Consider the following 20,617-nt stretch of genomic DNA (forward strand, 5'->3'; position numbering starts at 1 on the left):
CTGCCCCCGCTGCTGGGGATGGCCCCAGCACACGGGTGGCTTCTGGGCTGCCAGTGCACGTTGGCGGCTCCTGTCCAGCTTTTCATCCACCTAACTTCCATCCAACTGCAACTTCACCAGTTGCAAACCAGCGTATCACAGCTTCTCAAAATAAAAATAATATGCATATCAAAGAAACCCCAACATTTTAATCAGCTGGGAAGAAGGACAACATGGTGTTTTAGGCCACTGGAGCAGAGCATAACTGTCCCTGTGGCAACAAGCTCCCCTCACCCAGTGACATGTTTGTTTCCGGTGCTGTAGAAATGACTGATGATAACGTCTGCAGGTGGGATGATAATATATGACATCAGGCACCTAAGGCTGCTTCAGCTGCTTGGCGTGTCCCTGCCTGTCCTGTACCATGGCATTTTGACAGCCACATTTTACTCCTGTGTTCTGGTCCCCATGTTCATTCACCACCCCAAACCAGTCCATTGGTAAGCTCTAACCTTCCACTTCTCCATGGGAACTCATCTGGTGTCTCAAGATGAGATCAATGATGAACAGACATAGTGAGATAAATGAAAGCCACTCCTAGGAGCTGTGTTTGGTTGGCACTGGGCTCACACGTCTCTCAGACCGCCCTTTGTAAACAGATTGAAAGGTCAACACCCCACATGACACTGTCCCCAAGTCATTGCAGAATGTGGGTTTGAGTCTCCTGGGAAAGAAGATGGTTGCCCACAGCACCAGAAACCTCAAGTATTTAAAAAAAAAAAAAAAAAAAAAAAAAAAAAAAAAAAAAAAAAAAAGACAGAAGGAACATAAACTTAACACCCATACACAGAAATGTAGAAGTTCAAGAACAAGATTGAGCAAAGAATCGAAGTGGTGATGGAAATACACTGAGGTCATGGCATGATGTGTTATCCATGAAGTAGAGGACTACACAAAAGGCCGTGGCAGGAGCTAAGAAACCCCCTCCTCTGGACCTCCTTTGGAGAAGAAGGTCTGCTCCTGTGTAGGAGCTACGTGATCTGAGGTGAACTCTCTGCCACGCTGAATTAACTACAAGAGCTCTGGAGAGGTGGATGTCTTAGGTTGGTACCACAGCAGAAACAGAGGTGTTCTGACCTTAGGTCACCCAGCCTCACGGCGTAAGTACCTTCTTCAGGAGAAGACTTTCTCCTAAAACCATCCATGGCTCAGTCAATAGTGTGTAGGGCAAGAGAAACTTCTTCCTGGCCTCAAGGAAGATGCCTCACATTACATGGTGTATACTTTGTTGCACAACATTCAAGCCAACTGATGGGTGGAGAAGTCATCAACCTGCCTAAAATATGATCTTGGGACCCCCCAATATTGCAGTGTTTAGGGTCACTGCTCCTTGCTGGAGTGAGAGACATGCACAAAGAGAGTTAGAGTCATATCTCCTCTCCTGGAAGAAAAAAATCCTGCTTTTGAACGTGGACATTACAAATGAAGCAAGTTTCCCTTTTGATGAAAATGAACTATTGGGTCCATTCTGGTAAGAATCCCCCCAGCAGGTCCATTGAGGAAGAGAGCACTTGCTTAGTGAGAACATCAAACCGTGCAGTCCTCCTGCTGTTATGAAGAACGAGTACGATGAGTATTGCAGGATTTAGGGATGACCTTGTTGCTTTAAAGAGGCTAAGCAGTTCCTCAGGATCCCAACCTCCACCACATTTCCTTCTCATGAAGAACTATCGGCCTCACCAGGAACAGGCTGCTGGATCCAAATGATTTAAAAATCAGTTACAGATCATGATGTATACCTGTGCGTGGGAGATGTGATCAATAAGATATTCGCGGCAGCAAGCAAGCATGCTTACAGCAGGCAAACCTGGACAACTGACCACCTTCCTGAGCTCATATCCTCTATGTCTCACTTGGAGCAGTCTGAGCTATGGCTGGTTCAGATGAGCTAAACCAACCATCTCCGAGTGTGCAGAAAAGGATGATTCCAGCCCTGTGCAGAAAGCGAGGGGTAAGCCAGGCAACAGCCGGGGAAGAGCTAGGGACAAACCCAGCTGCTCCAATTAAAGATGGCAACCAAGAAAGGGGATGAAGTGTTCAGGGTAGGCTGGCAGAAGGAGAGGAAAGGACTTGGCTTTCATGCCAGGAAGAAACCAGCAAACCCAAAGCCCCACAAGAGGATGGCACAGGGCGGGAGGAGACTGGGACGGCCACCTCTGTGGGCTCCCCTGTGAGCAGGGCAGGAATCCTTGGGGGAAGTGCTTCAGGAGGAGCCCCTCTGTTTACAGTAGGTGCTGCTGAAAGGTGTCCTGAAGAAAGACAGCAATTAACAGGCCTGGAAAAAAAAGTGGTTTCTTTCCACAAAGTGCCTTTTAAGTATGTTTTTTGAGCCACGTTAAGGGTTAATGTTTAGCTGTTTATCCGGAGTTGTCGGATGTCAGCTCTTTCTTTTGACTCCTAATGGCTTATAGCCATCAGGAGGTGAAGACTCCTCAAAAGAGATGGTGTCAGGAATGTTTTTTTATGCCCACCAGCACCCACACACCTGCAGGAGCCTGTGCTTGCAGGACAGATAGTTTACATACTTGAACCTGTATCCCAGGGACAGGGATATAAACATGAAACCAGATCCCGTCTGACACCACTGCTGAAGCCCCTGGGCGGTACAAAGGGGTCCCTTCTCCCACACCCACCGCAAATGACCACAAATAACAGTTCTGTGGGTTCAAGCTGTCACTTCCCAGCAAGAACAAACTCTGCTGGTCCAGGTTACGGTTTCTAGGGCCAGATCCTGTAAAATTTTCAGCACCTTTGACTCCCGCGAACACTGGTCGTGAAACAAAGGACCACTCTCACGGGCAGACTTCAAAAACCAGCTCGGTCACAAATCAAAGCCTCTCGGACAGGGAACGTGAGAACAAAGGCACAGGCTCCAAATCAATCAGCGCGCTGCTCACTCATGACCTTCCCCAGACGAGAGATGTCACTGAGCCTAATAATTACAACGCAAGGTGTAAACAGGCTGAGCACTTGTAAATCTAACCACGCCGACATGTCCTAGGGGCTTGTAAAGAGTGATGGTGGAGCTGATGCCCCTGAAGACCAGATCCTTCCTCTTCCTCTTGGAAAGAAGGACATTTGCTCCCAGAAGTGACTGAGACCTCCCAAGCCATTAGGGAGTGAGTAGTCTCGGAAAATGCTTTGATTTTGGGGAAGACATGGGGAAAAGAAAAATGGAAAGGGGAGATGTCCTCATCCAGAAATATTCTTCGCTTTGTGAAACTGGTTCCACCTCTCCTAGCCACGTCTCCTAAGTGACCCCACAGCAAGAGGAGTTTCAGTCGTGCCAGGACATGAATCAAAAAGGCATTGCAGTGAAGTGCGCTGGGAGCGTGGGAAATGGGAGGTGACCTTGCAGTGAGGCAGATGTGGAGCCTGTGAGACTTTAATCCAGGGGTTTGCTGCTGCACCCAGCTGGATGAGGGCAGAAGGAAATGTCTGCACCACATCTTCCCTGTCTTCTTCCTACAGTCCCAGAAAAAGAACTTAAAAGAGCATCACATGGTAGTGATGAGGAGTTATGATACAATAACGAGGATTCGGAGGTTTTCATGACCTGGGGGGAACAAGAATATCACAGGCATGTAGAATCCGGAACTTCGGGTTTACTTGAGTTTTAGAAGCTCACCGCAGCAATGACAACCACTGAAGTGAAGCCCTTCCTGAAGCAGTAGGGCGCTTGCAGCTGTTGGTTCAGCAATGCAGGCTAAAGCATCACTGGAACTGGAGGAGAGGACTACCAAGCTTGAACATCCCCATGAGTTTAGGAATACCTTCACCTGGAGATGGGCTTCAGAAGGGGGTTTAGAGCATGCAAGCCTGACTATGTCCCTGCCTTCAAGATGCCTGAGCTCCCAAAAAGCTCTGCTGCCACTTTGACTTAGAAATTCATAGTATGAAGGATGCTCGGACCTTGCAAGCTCTAAAGCAAATACAGCAAAAGCTCCTTTCTGTCTGTGTCACACGGGAGATGATGGCAGAGGGAGAGAAACTCAAGGTGAGAGCAGGAACCAGGGCAGGTCTCTGCAGCCAAGAGCAGGTCACAGAATCACAGGATAGAATCACAAAATGGTTTGGGTTGGAAGGGACCTTAGAGATCATCTACTTCCAACCCCCTGCCACGGGCAGGGACACCTCCCACTATATAGATTTCTCCTGACAGAAGAACCTGTGTAGGAGGCCTACAATGGGCATCTACAGTGCACAGAACTAACCAACAACCACTGCGATGGTGGTAACAGCTCATCACCATCCTTTGAAGAGACCCTTCTGGCTCCTCAGTGCTCCTCTCTGCAAGCCTAAGCACACCACCAAACCTCACCAAACCCTCTCACGCCACCTAAAATCTTCCAGTAACGCAGAGACTCCTCCATGCTAGCGCGCTTCCGGGCAGCAGCTTTCCTGTTCAACGCAATTAGAAGGAAACCAAAGTTGTTGGGGGAATTGAGGGAAACTGCAGCACAGGGAACAAGCTGTGGCGATGTTTATTTTTTTTTCCTGGCTGCTTTGACAGGAAAAGGTGTTCTGCAGATGCCAGGCTGCTGAGGGGGGTGAGGGGGCGGAGAGCAGCGGAGGTGTAAAGGGAATGCCAAAGGGTGGAAGGGGGAAGCGGTGTGTGAAGTCAGGCTCCTCAGGAAACACATGCCGGGTCTACAAACCCTGCCCCGATAGCTGGCACCGGTGAAGGAAAACCTGAGCTAGGGGCTGAGAAAGGGGGGCTAAGCCAGGAACATGTCGTCTTCTCTTCTGCTTGATGCTCTCAACCAGAGAGGGCTGGTGAGAGTACGGAAGGAAGGGAGATGTCAGAGAAGCAAATGGTAGAAATGCTCCTGTTTCAAACCAAGGGAGATCAAAACCTTGCCAAAAACTTGGATGTTTAGCCCAGAGTCAGGTTCAAGGTCACTGCTCGTCCCTTAGTGTGCAGCCTCAAGCCATCCTTCCCTGTTCAGCAGATTGCAGTCACCTTCCTGAGATGTACAGGTGAGGACTTCTGTTGTGCTGCATGACCGAGGTCCCATCTCGCTGCATGAGCTACTGAGACAGCACGATTGAGTATATGGGGTGGATCCCACAGTGCTTTGAGCTGCTTTGGTGACGCCATGGAGATTCATGGCCAGGGTTGTGATTTGATTTGGAGCAGGGAAGGATTGTCACAAAAACAGCTGGTGACAAACACTTTGGTTTCTAGACTCCAGGTCCATGCCCAGGCTGATGGCAAGGATGGGGTCCATCAGTAGTAGAGGAGGACACGAGGCACCCTTCACTTTGTGTGCAACAGTTTCGGATGCTTAAAGCAAAGGCTGAAGAGATCTTTGCCTCTCCACTGCTCAGCTACGGTGTGGTCCTGTCATGGCGCAGGAAGACATGACTTCCACATAAGACAAGATTAAGGTCATGGTCCTCTGATGTCAAAAATCAGCTCAGAAAAGCTCCAAAGATCAAACTAACCTAGAGAGGCTCCAGACTAAAATTATCAAGCCACAACTTCCTTGCAATGGGACATGCAGGGCCTTGGCTGTGTGAAACAACACGAACCAGAACCCTGGCTCAGGGACAACCGGTGTGGCACAACTTGCACCCCCATGGCCAAACTCCCCCAAAGAGGGAGGCTTTATTTGCTGGGAGCAGTCCCTGGGAGCAAGACCCTCCAGCATTAGCTGCGAAGCCCAAATTGATCCAGAGGGGATGTGGACAATTAACCAGGCTGGACACCATGGGCTAGTGACCCAGCTGGTTTCCAGACCCTCCTAGGTTTAGAAGTATTGATGGAGTTTATGATTTCCTCAGGCTATTATTTCTTACAAAAGATGGGCAAGCAACTAACATTTGAGTGTCGTGCAACCTTTGCGTGTAGTCACAGCAGTATCATCCTGCTGTTCCCCAAACAGCATCTCCTCTCCCATCACTTTACTCTGCCAGGTGCTGGACTATGCTCTGGAAGGGATCACTCATTTGTCCTCCAACCTCTGACAGGAGCGAGTCCGTCTTTACTGAAGAACACCTTGCTGAGCACCATCCTTCACCTGAAGGCCAGAACAGAGCTCAATGCATTCCCAACTACCATGGGTTTCCTCTGCAGCCTGACTTGAACCACATCAGTATTCACCCACTCAGTAGCATATAAATCCTGGGGGTTTCAGTTCAAGTAAGAAGTTTCATGGACATTAAAGGAGCTCCCACAGATCACCTCTCCATCTTAAGTTCACGTGGAAAGTAAAGATACTCTTGCCTGTGTCAATAGTTGCTTTGCCAGAAGAGAAATTTGATCAGCACACAGGAGAGGAACCTCAGGTGAACCTCTTCATGCTTCAGAAGCCCAACGATGGAGCATCACCTGTGTGTCAGCATGAAACCAAATCTTCAGGGCACCACTTGAATCTTTTGCAGTCTTCGCGAGATACATACCACTGAGTTTCCAGCCTCCTGCCAGTCCTTAAGGGCCTTGTGCCACTTCTTTTTGAAGAGGAGTTCCTTCCAAGACCAACCTCCATCCCAAGAGTAGACTTTGGCCAGCATCCTCAGGTTACCAGACTCTGAGGAAACCGTTCCTCAGACCCAGAAGCAAAGAAATACCACCGAACTTCTCACTTCTCAAACATTTTTCCCCATGGCAGCTGGCAAATCCTTTCCTTTGCTTCTCATCCAAGTTGGACAAAATTACTGCAGAGAATCCCTCCTGCTCCCCTCCCCCCGTGCAATGCAATCCCAAGGGAGAAATGGTTTCATGGGGACCCCCTGCTGTCTTGCATCTGATTTCCCTCCTAAGTATGGTATAGGGAAGCGTCTCCAGGGCTATGGCGGTGACCTCCATACAGCTCTTTTGTCAAGTGCCATTTCATTAAAAAATCAGCCTTTTAACTGTGGACACATTTCAACCTCACCAAATCTGCTAATTATTGACAGTTGGTGAAGAGGAGATTTCACTTGTTCCTCCTGTTAAACTGCATCTAATTAGTAATTACTGGTTCACTGTCATCTTTACTGCAATAATCCCACTGCACATTGGCTCATTAACCTTTTGCTTTTCTAAAGCAGCCTGCCAACAAGATGAAGGCTAAAACAGATTGGAAAACAATAGCTCAGCCTTGGATTTTAGGCTGTTTATTCCCCTTGTCCTGGAGATCCAAAAGGAAGATTATTTTTAAGAAAAGGCTTTCAGCTGAAATCAGCCTAATTCCAGAAGATGGCTCGTTTCGCCCTAACCAGCAACCCAGGGCCTTCAAACTCAAACCATGGAGAGGGCAAGCTAGTGGAAAGGTTCCTCTGCTATCACCTCTTGCTTTAGCTCCTCTTCTCACCTGGGTTTATCCTTCTTTATCGCTCCGGGCATGGGATGAGACGAGTTTCGGTGGGTTTGCAGCACCCTGGAAGTCCAGCAGCATCCTCTCGGACACCGAAAAATGAACAATGGGGACGAGCAGGGACCAAAGGGTGGAAAATGTGCAGAGCAACCCCACGGTTCTTTCTTTCTTTCGGTGCTACACTGAATTTCATTTGCACAAGTCCCATTTTCAGTTTGGAGCTGTCACAGCTGTTTCTATTGGCAGTGCATAGCTGAGTAGGAGTTGTCAGTAGGGATGCTGTAGGATAGGCGGATAGAAAAGAGATTCCCCGGGGGGCATGGGAGGCAGTTGGAGGTTGTGGGCTAAATGCATTAACTAGATGTTTCTCCTAAACTTAACAGCAGTGAATTAATGCAGATTGATGCATTTAGGTACCGGAGTTAACACTGTATTGGGATGAAAAGTGTATTTCTTAGCATCTTAAGCGTTCTTAGTCGCACGGACCCATGTTTTTATGGCTGACTCTAGGCTTTTAATTTTATCAGGTGACCTTCACAACTTCTGGAAAAAACCCTAAGCCTGGAGCACCCTTACAGACATCAAAGTGGTTTCCGTTTGTACAAAATCAAGGATGGTAGAAGGTCTCACCTGGACTAAGTATACTGACCCAAGAGAAGATCTGAGTGCATTACCCTTCCCAGTACATGAAGGTTGTTCAGCTCCACAATTTTCATTTAGCTGATATTTGTGCTCCTGGTGATAGGAACCCGGAGCTGAATTCTGATTCCTCTTATGTTACTTTAAAACAGGTAGAACCCTGAAGCAGTTTCAGCTGATGTGATGAGGTGGCTGCATTTATCTAGCGCTTTTATTAAACCTATTGCAAGGCTTCAATTCTGCTTGAAAACTAGTTGTAAGTTTGAGCCCCTTAGAAGAGTGGATCAAAAGTGGCCAGTCAAGCTTCCATGCTAAAACAAGCGCTTAATAACACATCAGCTTCTGTGTTTGCTTCTGACTAAAGAAAAAGGATTGTGAACGTGTGATTAAGGGCAGAATTTGGCTCATTTACAATTCCTGAAAGAGTTGATGCTCAGACCATAATCATAATTTTGGAACAGAACACGCCTATTACATCTTGTTGCTAATAACTTACTCCCTGGGCAGTGCTCGGCACCACAGCATGATCTCAGTCGCTCTGTGTCCATGGCTGCATCATCTGTTGGGTCCAACTGTGGAGGCCTCAGCCCAGCAGAGACACAGACCTGTCAGAGCGGGGCCAGAGGAGCCCCAGGAGTGATGGGAGGGTGGAACCCCTCTGCTGGGAGGAGAGGGGAGAGAGTTGGGGGTGTTGAGTCTGGAGCAGAGAAGGCTGCAGGGAGACCTTAGTGCAGCCTTTCAGTGCTGAAAGGGGCTACAGGAAAGATGGGGAGGGGCTTTTCAGCAGGGGCTGTTGGGACAGGACGAGGGGTGATGGGTTCAACTGAAGAGGGAGACTCAGACCTTCTGAGAGAAGGGAGAAATGTTTGACACTGAGGGTGGTGAGACCCTGTCCCAGGTTGCCCCGAGAGGTGGGAGAAGCCCCATCCCTGGCACCATCGCAGGTCAGGTTGGCCCTTGGGGCTCTGAGCAACCTGCTCTAGTTGCAGATGTCCCTGTTCCCTGCAGGGGGCTGGACTGGATGAGCTTTGAAGGTCCCCTCCAGCCCAAACCAGTCTGTGTTTCTCTGATTCTGTAATTCTGAGAAATGCTTTTTGCAAGTAAACTCAGATTTTCTATCCAAGACTAAAGTAACAGCTCTGGAGAGATTGTCTCCGATAAATCACTTGATCTGCTCCCATGTGCATCCCCACAGTCACCACCAATGAGATTCCTGCAGAATGGGAGGAACACCCTTTACACACACTCACGCACTTTTATAACGAACCCAAACATAACAGGGAAGACTGACCAGGCCGGGCTGCTGTGGAGAATCTGATTCCTTGGCACCAACAGATGCGAGGCCCAGCTGCGTGCACGGAGCGCACTCCAGTTGAGCAGAGCTGAGCTCCCAGTAGGTAATGAGCTATACCACCAGCTGTAATGGTTTCTTTGCACTGACATGAAGCGTGGGCAGAGAGCACGTCATTCTGTTTGATCTACTAATCAGCGCTGATTCATGTTTACACTGCAGATAACATTTCATCTGCTTTCAGAAGGTCATTTTCAAGTGGTGCTGTATTGCCTGATGCCTGCAATTTGAATATCCTTTGAAGGAAGCCAGACCTTAATCGTCCTTGTGGGCTAGAATTCATTCAGCTGTTAGCATCAACATGATTTTTCATGCTGTAATATCGGATACTATATATTCGAAATTACCGGTCACCCGAAAAGCTAAAATACAAAAGGCAAAAAAGACCTTGTGAGCTTCATTTTTAGAAGAATCTAAGATAACAAATTACTATTTTTGTAGAACCCCAACACTGAATGCCTCAGATTCCAGTACCAAAACTGAAGTTTTGAAACCAAAACTTACTCTTTCAGAGAAGACCCTGCTAAGCGATGCCTGCGGGAAATACTGGAGATGTACAAAATGCTGAATTTCAAACCCGAATTGTAGGGGGGCTTTCTTGTCTATGGTGAAAGAATGGTTTCATTCGGCCAATGCTATTGACACACGAGAAGAGAGAAAATACACGATGACTGTCACTTAAGGCTCGAGATGACACAAAGTCTGGGGAAGTGGTAAGTAACTAGGAGCTCAGGTCACCGATACAAAGACCTCTGGATCACATGGTCAGCTGCAGAAAAGAGGTCAATGTGCATCGTGCAATGGTCAAACACAAAGTTGCCTCTGGGTACAAAGTGGGTGTACCTATGGCCTGGGGAACCATTTTGGGGGAACGGTGGCAATGTTATCTTTGGGGTAAATGAGGTTGGTGGTACCTTCTGTGATCTTCCTCCCCTGATTGAAGGAGACCTCCCAGGAAAGGCTGTGGTTGCTTTCTGGTGGGTGAAGCTGCCTTCCCTGGAAATGTGAGCATAAGAGATGCTCTAAGCCCCAGTCGCCTTCCAACAGGAACTTGTACCTTGAACAAGACCTGGAAACACTCCTCAGTCTTTCATAACCCAAACCTCTGAGCAGAACTTGGGATCACAGCAAAGAACCGATGGACAAGGCGCTAAGGCTGAGCTCATGCCGGAGTGATTAACACGCTCTGTGGCTGTATGAAGCCAAGCAGAAGCAGACAAACCACATTGCTCCTGCAACTGGTACTTGTGCAACTTCTTACTGGAATGCTGTGCCTGGTTCTTATGGAAGGGCTCCAAAAAGGATGTTGACTAATTAGAAAAAGTTTAAGGAAGAGCCATATGAATCATTAAAGCTTCAGAAAACACATCTTTTAGCAAGAGACTCCAAGATTGAGCTATATTCAGTTTCTTAAAGAGGAGATTAAGGGACAGTTTTATCTCTGCCTGTAAACAGCTAGAAGGACAACAAGAAATCTGTAACGCATTTTTCAGTCTAGCAGACAAGTGTACAACAAGATTCCCTGGCTAGAAGTCATGGATAAACCCATCTAGACCGAAAAAAAGTGAATTAATCAGTAGAAACTGTGATACTAATGTACAGATTTACAATCTGCAAATCTATAAGCTCCAAACACTGAATGGTCGAAATCAATGACTTCCAAATAAATACACCTCAGCCGTACTCAGGTACGAGTGATTTCATGTCGTTCTGCCCATCTCCTTGGCTAGTTTTCCTCTCTTCATCCCCAGGCTGTGACTTTCCAGAGCCAGGCTGGAAGATGAGAAGGCCTGCAAAAAGCTCTGGGAAAAGCTTCAAACACATCAAACGTACATCCCAGGCTCTTTGCTTCATGGACAAAGACTTATTTTCACTATGTTAACACCAAGGAAACACCACTGTCATGAGAGGGTGAGCTGAGCCATGTTCTTCCCTGTGCGGCTTGGCTCTGACTAAGCTTACGTCCCCAGAGAGGACAGGACGAACCCAGCAGGAGCCTCAGAGCAGAAGTCATCAGTCAGAAACACCAACATCTCTTACGTTGTGATCTGACCAGACTTGACCTATCATGAAAGAGGGACCAGATACCCTCTGTGCTAGCTGAGAGGCTGCTCTGACCAGTGATCAAGCAGGCAAAACACCATCCTCATACATTTAAAACCCCCTTATTCCAACCTCATTGTCCTCCTGATCCCTGTTGTTTTGGTTACTAAATGTCCTCCTTATGGGAGAGGCCTAGAGCAGACCACCCCTGTGGGAGAACAATGGATGCAATGGAAGGGAGAAGGAACACATGATCATCCCATGTCTGTAAAAGGTGCGTTTGCTGGGTGGGACAAAGATTCCTCTGTTCAGTTCTTCCTCTGTTCGCTTGAAGGGTACCTCCCACCGCACGATCCAAACACTGGTTAGAAGTATGGCAAAGCCATGTGACGTTAATCTGCGCTGTGCATGTGCTAATGGGAGGAACCAACATCACCGTCATCTGCTCGGTAAATCTGCACTTGTTCATGTGAAGAAGACAGCTACTGACTTCATCCAAAAATGGAGGAGGCCCCATAGGAATGAGACCATTATGCAGGAAGGACAAACAAATAGTGGCATGGGTAAGGCCCTCTGAGATACCCCACCACAGCGACCAAACATGTACTGACCTCGGACATCTGCGGGAAGAGACTGATGGCCAAGGGGAGGGCCAGGCCAAAGGCAGCGAGGCACACAAGGCTTTGGACTGGGAGAATCATCCGGGGACGGGACCTCAGGAGAGATGTTCTGGAAAGGAAAGGCTTTGTTAGACCATTTCATAGAGCACGTGAGTGCAAGCATCATCAGAGCAGACACTGGTGTTCACCCAGAGCCACTGGTCTCCCTAACTGGTCTACGTTCTTTCTTAGTAGGTCAACACAAAAGACCCTGAGCTGCACATTCGGCTTTTGCATCTTCTGGGGTTACACAGCCCTTCTCCTAAATGAAAACAGGACTGCTTCACACAGGCTCCCCCCACTTCAAACCATCTCACGCTGGAGTAAACAGCACACGAGGTGACCTGGCCCCACGCAGGTGTCACCTGCATTAAGGCTTTGGAGACTATGCTGAGTGAGCAGAATGAAATTAAGTTCTTCTGAGATACTGTGAACTTGTTCACCCTTCTGTGGGGTGGTGCTGAAAAAGACACGACTCTGCTAATGGGGTAATAAAGTGGTAAACTCGACAATACCTTAATTTGTTAAAAATCAAACATCTGCAGAGTGGGTGAAAAGGATGTTTTAACACTTGCTGTCCCCAGGGGACATTTATGAGCTCAAGACTTGTTAGCAGCAAACACTTCGAGCTACCTGCAAGGTCAGGTTCTGATAATGACCCATCGAGTGACCCTTCTGACGTGATTCACACCAAATGACAGGGACGTGTAGCTGGTAGAAGGTGCATGTTAAGTGTATTCCAGGGTCCAGGACCTCAGACAGTTTACAAATGTTAAGGGGAAAAACATGTCTTGAGGGGTTTGTTCTGCAGCGATTTACACCAAAAAGACAGCCGTCATTCCAGTTCTTTCTACCAATCTGAGACAACTGGGACTATAAACCTGCAACTTGATAGTGACTTTTGTTTGAGCGTTGGGTGGATATTAGCAATGGAGAGAGTCAGCAGATTCGCTGCGGGGTCATCAGCTACAGCCTTAGTCCCAATGCGTGGCTCTCCTCTGTTCATCCTGAGGATGCCAATGCCTCGTGGTGTTCTGCCATCAAACACGAGCAAAGACCTGCTAGTTAATGCCTTTCCATGAGGGTGATAACTTAGGAACTCTCTGCTGGGCCAGGAAGGTACAATCAGATTCCATTAACCACTGAACACCGCTGTGGTTACCATCACCGAGGCTTTAAAAAGCACTTCTAATCCAACATGCACCATTTGCAAGGTGCCCACCACAAAAAACAAGAGCCAAGCAACCCTCCCCACATCAGGACACGCCACTTTGGCACAGGCACGAGTGCTTTTGCAGGCACTTCTCCCCATGCAGGATAACAGATTACCTCAACCCCCATTGACTCTGCGTTTACTGCAGGCTACCAACACGCACCTGATGAATTCTAAGGGAGCAGCTGATGTGTGGGAACTTGTTACCGTGCTGTGCGTTGTCTGTGTGTCTGAACATTCAGACTCTTCGCCCTTTGCTAGCAATGCTTGCTGAAAGCTGTCTTCATCTTGAGAGGGTTTGGGGGAAGCAGGGAAGGAAAACAAGCTCCAGAGCCTTAACTCCTCCAACATCTCAGCTCCTCACTAATAAGCTATCGAGACGGAGTTGATCCTGTCAATTTGTGCTGTGAAAGCCAGGCTTCTGTTCTCCAACACTGAGCTACTTTGCTTTGCACAGAGCACGATATAACTCAAGTTCGACTTCTGGAGAAATCCACGAGGATTTCATCCGAGTCAGGACAGCAGGTTACCTTACTCCATCTCTAATGAAAGCAACGCTCAAGTATTGCCATCGATAAGATGTGATAACTAGTTGCTGGGATGCAGGGGGGCAACTCCTGGAACTGATCTATTCTCCTGCTTAAGCTGTTGTGATCCATGAGAGCCCTCGCTGAGAAAATCATACGACCAGCATCCTTCAAGCCACCCCGGAGTACGGTTTAGAACCAAGACATCACTGCTTATACCACCCCTGACATCTTAATTTGGAAGCTTCACCCTCTTTAATTACTGCCCTGTTGGGGACCTTATAATCACCCAAGTAAAAACTCAACTAATTTAAAATGATCCCCGGCACAGCCCCCAGGTGTGATTTCCAGGAGGGCTTCAAACTCAGGCCAGTTCAAATCACAATGGCTATAACCTCCTAATTAAGAAGAGTTATGGCTCAATTTAAAAAAGAAGAGGGAACTAATTAACACTTATAGTGTAATGTCTTAATTGGGATTCAGATTCTAAAATTTGTCTGGTTCAGAATAAATGACTCATAATTAGTCAAGGGGTCCACCGTTCCTCCGTCCCCAGCACCCTCGCTCTTGACACGGATCTCGGAAGAATATTAAATATTGCAGACGGCATTTTGTTCGCTGTCAAACGCAATCAAAACCCCTCTTTTCACCCATTAGCCCCCCATTGAAAGGGAATGATTCGATGTTTCCAAAGGGTTTAATTGTAGAGTATTCTAGCAGATAAAAAATAAATACAATGAATATATTAGTCTTCTGAAGAGCGAATTAGTTGACAAGTCTCGTGTGCTCTGCCAAGGGGTTCGATCACCACCAATTTATGGACTGTCACCAGACTTAGACAGGCCAGGACTGGCCAGGCTCTGGTGAACTACACCTTGGCTCACAGAATACACAACATGGAATCATAGAATGGTTTGGGTTGGAAGGGACCTTCAAGATCATCTAGCCCCACCCCACCACCACGGGCAGGGACACCTTCCACTAGATCCCATGGGATCGAAAAGTTTGCTCCAAGAGAAGGTCTCACACTGGAAATCTGCAGGGTGAAAATACTATGTATGCTTTATTGTTCCCAGTTTTAGACAGGAAATTTTTGGCACCAGTGCTCTGCCTCGCTGTATGAGTGATCCATGTTTCTACATCGACCTTGGGCTGGCAAAGAACATTGCAATACTTCCCTCCTCCTCCCTCTTTCTTCTTTTTTTTTTTTTTCAAATTTGCTTCTTTAACCCCCTTCCAACCCCCCTAATGTCTTTTCTTTCTGCAATTTGCCTTCACAAAATTTGCCTGGCAGATACTAAAAAGGCTGGGGAGCTTCTGATCCCGGGTAGCACTCACTGTTAAGGGAGCTACCTCCAGCAGCTAGACCTTACGGGTGTCGTTTGAATATGCATGAGTGTGCATGTACGTAGGTATATACACAGACACACGCATGCTTGTGCAGACAGTACATCTGCTCCGCAGAGACAGTGTGTTGTAGATCTTGTAAATACACCTTCATTCAACTTTCATCACATTGTTCATTAGTGGTTTAAATTTTGCATAATTTGGCAGCCGCCTCTGGCATTTTTCAAGAGGTACCGTAATTTATTCCATATGGAAGTCAGTTGCTGTACTAAAAAGGAGTTATCGGGTTCAGTGAACCAGAGCTGTATTTGTCTAGAAGGAGGTGTCAGATGCTAAACTAAATATGACAGGAGTTAACCAAAGTCTCCCAGCTGACAGATTCTGTGGGGTTTCTGTAGTGTTTGGTATAAACAGGTTCAAAGCTAATACATACATTGCAAGACGCCGAGGATGCCAGCGGGGTGTGAAAAGCGCTGGAGGCTGAAGCTCGGGGCATCCGGCGATATCCCAGAGCCCAGGGTTCACACCTCTCTGATGGGCAAGCAGACTTTGGGGTGGTTGTCCTACCCCAGCCTCCAGAGCTGCTGAGAACCTCCCAGAGCCAGCACCATCCCACGTCTCTGCTTCAGAGAGCCCCACAGGTCTCTCTGCCACCTGCAAAGGGTGTTTCCGAGCTTTTCTCACTCGTTTTGGGTCGTTTGGGGAATGCTGAGCTCTTGTAGCAACCATTAGCTCTGCCTGCTGCCCTGCCCAGCCAGGCCACCGTTATCCTTGCCAAGGAGCATCTCCTGCTCTGGGCTGCAACCCCAGTGCCCCCTCCAGAGGACAGGACAGATGTAAAGCGAGTGAGGTTGGGGGATTTTTGTGCTTGATTGACATAATTAAAGGAGCAGTTTCAATGTTTACTCTGGAAACAGCCACAGCAGTTTAAGGTGTCACTGCTGGCAGCTGTTTAGTTTAAACGAACTTCAGCGAGGGTTTAGCTGGATGGAGAGACTTTGTGCTTCAGAGGAGGAAGAGCACCTGCAGGAAATGTTCTGCACACACTGGCTGAAGAAGAGTATCTCCTGCAAAAGGCCATGAACATGAGGTCCAAGAGGACCTTCCAACTCACACACATTTCTGCAGTGAAAAACATATTTTAAGCTGAAGAAAATGCCCTTCCAGCACCACAAAGCCATGAGCTGAGCACTGGCTATCCACCAAGAGACTCCTTTTTTCACGGTTAGACTGACTTAGCTAAGCCAGAGCTGCTGTGTCATATTGATCCATCCCAGAAGTGTCCTAATTTTATGAGCTTCACAGGAAAACAGCCCTGGCCACTGCTGAGCAAGGATGCTGACATGCCATGGCACCTCTGCCACAAGATCACGATGATGTGAAGATGAAGAAAGAGAGAAACGCCCTTCTTTCATGGACACAACTGCTCCTCGCTTCTCTCTCAGCTCTTGCCCATTGCAACAGTTTCAGCTTTCTCTCTCCTCTGAACACAATGCACAGTCAGCTCTAGGACTTCCTCCTGTCTAGTCTGACACACACTAGCTCCTGGAGCTCCTCCTCAGACCTTCTGCTGTGCTTCAGACCTCTGAGGTTGCTTCTACCATGAAGCAGAGAAGGGGCTTTAGGATAAGGGGATAAGAAGAGTTTACATTCTTCAATCTCCACTGCTAGCTATTACCTCAGCGTGTTCACAGCAGACATCGCTGGTGGTTGGCGCTGGTCCACCACTTGTCCAGACCATGTGAACCAAGTACCACTGGATTTGGGCTCTCCCACCTCAGAGCTCAGCCTACAGGAGAACCTGAAGTTGCACGTGCACAGACTTGGAGGGTCTACATCGACCAGCTGTGTGACGGACTTCAACTCTGCAAGAAGTCGGAAGCTGGACAAAGACTACGGGAGAAGTCTTGGATGATGGCTGGGAGAAGCTTGCACCATTTGCCAAATTTTGTTGTAATGACCAGACAAAAGGTTTCACCAAAGCATCTGAATAAAAGGAAATGTCTGAGGGACCGGAAGTCCAGCTTCATGCCGTGGATGGAGTTGTCCCCACATACCCGTGACATGAAGTTGCCAAAGTCAGCTACACCCCATAGATGAGTCGTCTTTGTCTCACAGACGATGCGAAACCAATATTTTTCCGTATTAAAGTTGCCAACACAGATATTATTTATAAAACTTAAATGAGAATACATCTGCACAAAATAACTGACACCGTGTTCCCCGCATGGCATATGTAGTCTCAAAATAAACATTGATTCTATATGTTCGCTGCTTCAACAGAGCGTCCAAGCAGCAGGAAATGCATGAAACATGGGGAAAGAATGGCGCGCTGCGGAGCTCAGCAGTGGGAGGTAACATTGAATTACTTGGAGAGCAGAGAAGGCGGCCCTGGGAGTTAAAATACACAGCAGGCAAAGAGACGAGAGAAGCCAAGAGAGCTGAAAAAAATGGCACAAGAGACGAGAGAGGCAGCTGGGGGAGTTAAAACATGCAGATGGAGAGATGGCTGAGAGAGAGGAAAGACCTGGATCCAAGTGGAAAGATGACGACCAGGAACTGGCCACTTAAAATAAACTTTTCAAATACTGAGATGAAAATGAGGGAGTGAGTTTTCCAAGGTTCTGAAAACTGCTGCTGGGAGCACGTAGCTTGCTCCTGGGGTGGTGCAACTCCCACCCAGCTGCAGCACCATCACCCACTTCCACCTGGACTTGCACGAGAGGCAGGAGACGCCCTCTCCTCCTTCGCCACAACCCCAAATGCAAATGACTTAGTAGAGGATCCAGATTGCGACTTCTGATTCCAGATCTCCAGCCTCCAAATAATGAGCCGTCACTCTCGTCTTTCTCATTTATAGACACTGTAAAGATTTCTGTAAATAAATTGATAAAGCACGCCTCGATATGACTGCCGTTTAAAACGCCCTAGTCTCACTAAAATTCTGCTAAATTCAAGAAAGTTCAACTTTTCACCAAACGCTTCAAGTTTTTTGTCCAAAACGAGGTTTCACCTCTGACCATGTCCTTCAGTAACCACTTCAAAAGATCTGTGAGTCGATACCTGGGCTGCAAACCCGTGGGCTACGGACAGGGATGCTGGTGGATGCTTCCATGTCCTATATGGTGTCCTACCACCAACTCTAGCTGCATGGCCAAACCGCGCCCCACTCGCTGTCCCTTCTGTTTCTCACTCACAGGATTCCAGGAATCCAAAGATATTTGATGGGAAGTGGAACAGTAGGCACAAAGCTCTAAGAAGAATTGAGGCAGGCAAAAGCAGCGCCCAGATATTTCTATAGTTACAGAGTTTCATTTTGTGGTGGAAGGAAAGCATCCTCTCACAAGCCTGAATTAATTTCTATTCTTCTGTTCTTTCTATTAGTTAAAATGACGACTTTTTGAAGACAAACTGCTGCATATCCACTCTTGCTTGACAGATAAAATCAGTTTCCCTAAGCCTTGCACGGAGCTCAGGTGCATTTAGTACAACTCCTATCAATACAATAAGTTATGATGCCCCCAAGCATGAAACAAATTTTGCTATTAGTTGCTTGTGGGCACTTAGCAAGACCCATGATGGTCATTGGTGTTGACTGTTGGAGATAATTTAGAGACCAGTTTCCTACAGACTTTGAAGTTTTGCACATTAGGAGTTTTGTCTGTTCTTGCTGATAACCAGAATAGCAAAGACCCTCTGAATTACAGCAATAAACTAGTTTGGCCTCTGGGGTCATCTTTCCTGGATGAGCTAATCACCAAGGCAGGGTGAGACTGGAACCAGTGCCCACGTTGAGCCAGTGATAACCTCAGCATGAAGCCTCAGTGTGACAGAAAGGTGAAAAGAAAGAGCTCCGTGGTAAAGACATCAGAAATCAGTGACATTTCTGAAGTGTCTGGCATGTGGACAGATGAAAGCAGAAGTCCTCTCACTGACAACAGTAAAGCAGCTTTGATGAGATTATAAAGGCGTCTGAATGTGAAGCAGAGAAGCTGCCAAGAAGCTGGGGCACAAAGATACGTGACAATCCCTCTTCTTCTTACATGTGACTTTGAGCAAGCCCTGAGTAAGGTACTCCAGAGTAAGACATGGTCACTCCTGAGCACCTCTCCTGCAGGTAGATCATGGGCTGGAAGACTCTGGGTGACAGCGGGTCTTGGAGCAGGGAAAAGGCTGCAGAGCTTTTCTGAAGGAGGAACATGAAGCGAAAATCATAGAATCACAGATTGGTTTGGGTTGAAGGAACCTTCAGAGCTCATCCAGTCCAGCCCCCTGCAGGGAGCAGGGACATCTGCAACTAGGGCAGGTTGCTCAGAGCCCCAAGGGCCAACCTGACCTGCAATGGGGCCAGGGATGGGGCTTCTCCCACCTCTCGGGGCAACCTGGGACAGGGTCTCACCACCCTCAGTGTCAAACACTTCTCCTTTCTCTCTGGTCTGAATCTCCCTCTTCCAGTTGAACCCATCACCCCTTGTCCTGTCCCAACAGCCCCTGATGAAAAGCCCCTCCCCAGCTTTCCTGGAGCCCCTTTCAGCACTGACAGGCCGCACCAAGGTCTCCCCGCAGCCTTCTCTGCTCCAGGCTCAACACCCCCAGCTCTCTCCCCTCTCCTCCCAGCAGAGGGGTTCCAGCTCTTGGGCCATTTTTGCTTTGCAAACAAATGAGGGCGACTGGAATCTACCCCTTATCCTTGGGTGTCTCCAGCAGCCACCTCCAAACAGTGGCTTGCAGCCAGTGTTCCCAAGACTGTGCCCTGCCACAGGGAACCACCACAATTCCTTTGAAAAAGAGAGGAAAACAGTGTATTTTGGCCAAAAAGGGCTGAAAGAACTTACTTTGGAGTTCCCAAAACAGTTTACTGCCCTGTTTCTCCCCATACCCAGGTCATGGAAGGAACCAATCTTGGTGAGAGCCTCTAGGTGCTAGAAGGATTCCAGATTACATCTATATTTTTAAATTTAGATGTTAAAAATTTACAGGATTTACAAGAAATTTACAAAATTTAGAGAAGCAGCCCTGACCCTTCTGGTTAAGCAGAGAAAATTGCTCAGGGGTGTTTCGACAAGGGTAAACACAGTTAACCAAAGCCATGGGTCAATCCCTAATCATACTAATTGCTATTTACTTTGTCAGTGGAGTGCTTTAGAGCAGCCATTATCAACAGATTTGTGTAAAGAGTGCTCCCAGCTTGGCTGTCTGGACAAAGGCAGCAAGCCCTTTAGCACCTCCATCTTTCAATGCACCTATCAGTCTCCAGAGCTTGGCAAGGTGATCCCTACCCCATGGATCATTCTTACGGAATGAGCCATAGGCACCCAACAGCTCCAGACAGGCTCACAGCATCTCCAGGCAGAAGAAAAAGCAAAGGTGTTGGGAAGCAAGGTGGGAGAATGGCCAATGGATGGGGCAGTTTGGGAGGTTTTTTGCTATTAAGAACTCTGCTAGGAGATAGTTAGACATCAAGTAATAACCCTGCCCTTTCCTGCCAACTCTTCTAG

General features: G+C 47.7%; 1 protein-coding gene across 1 annotated transcript in view; it reads right to left on the reverse strand.

Moving 5' to 3' along the window:
• SFXN5 (sideroflexin 5) overlaps positions 1 to 20,617 on the reverse strand; it is a 58,649-nt gene that overhangs the window by 9,815 nt on the left and 28,217 nt on the right. Inside the window, exon 7 of the mRNA XM_010142718.1 lies at positions 11,985 to 12,102. Within this exon, the coding sequence (XP_010141020.1) occupies positions 11,985 to 12,102 (118 nt within the window). The remainder of the gene's footprint in view (positions 1 to 11,984; positions 12,103 to 20,617) is intronic.

The sequence above is a fragment of the Buceros rhinoceros genome, unplaced genomic scaffold, assembly GCF_000710305.1.
Source record: "Buceros rhinoceros silvestris isolate BGI_N320 unplaced genomic scaffold, ASM71030v1 scaffold4799, whole genome shotgun sequence".
In the NCBI taxonomy this organism is placed as follows: domain Eukaryota; kingdom Metazoa; phylum Chordata; class Aves; order Bucerotiformes; family Bucerotidae; genus Buceros; species Buceros rhinoceros.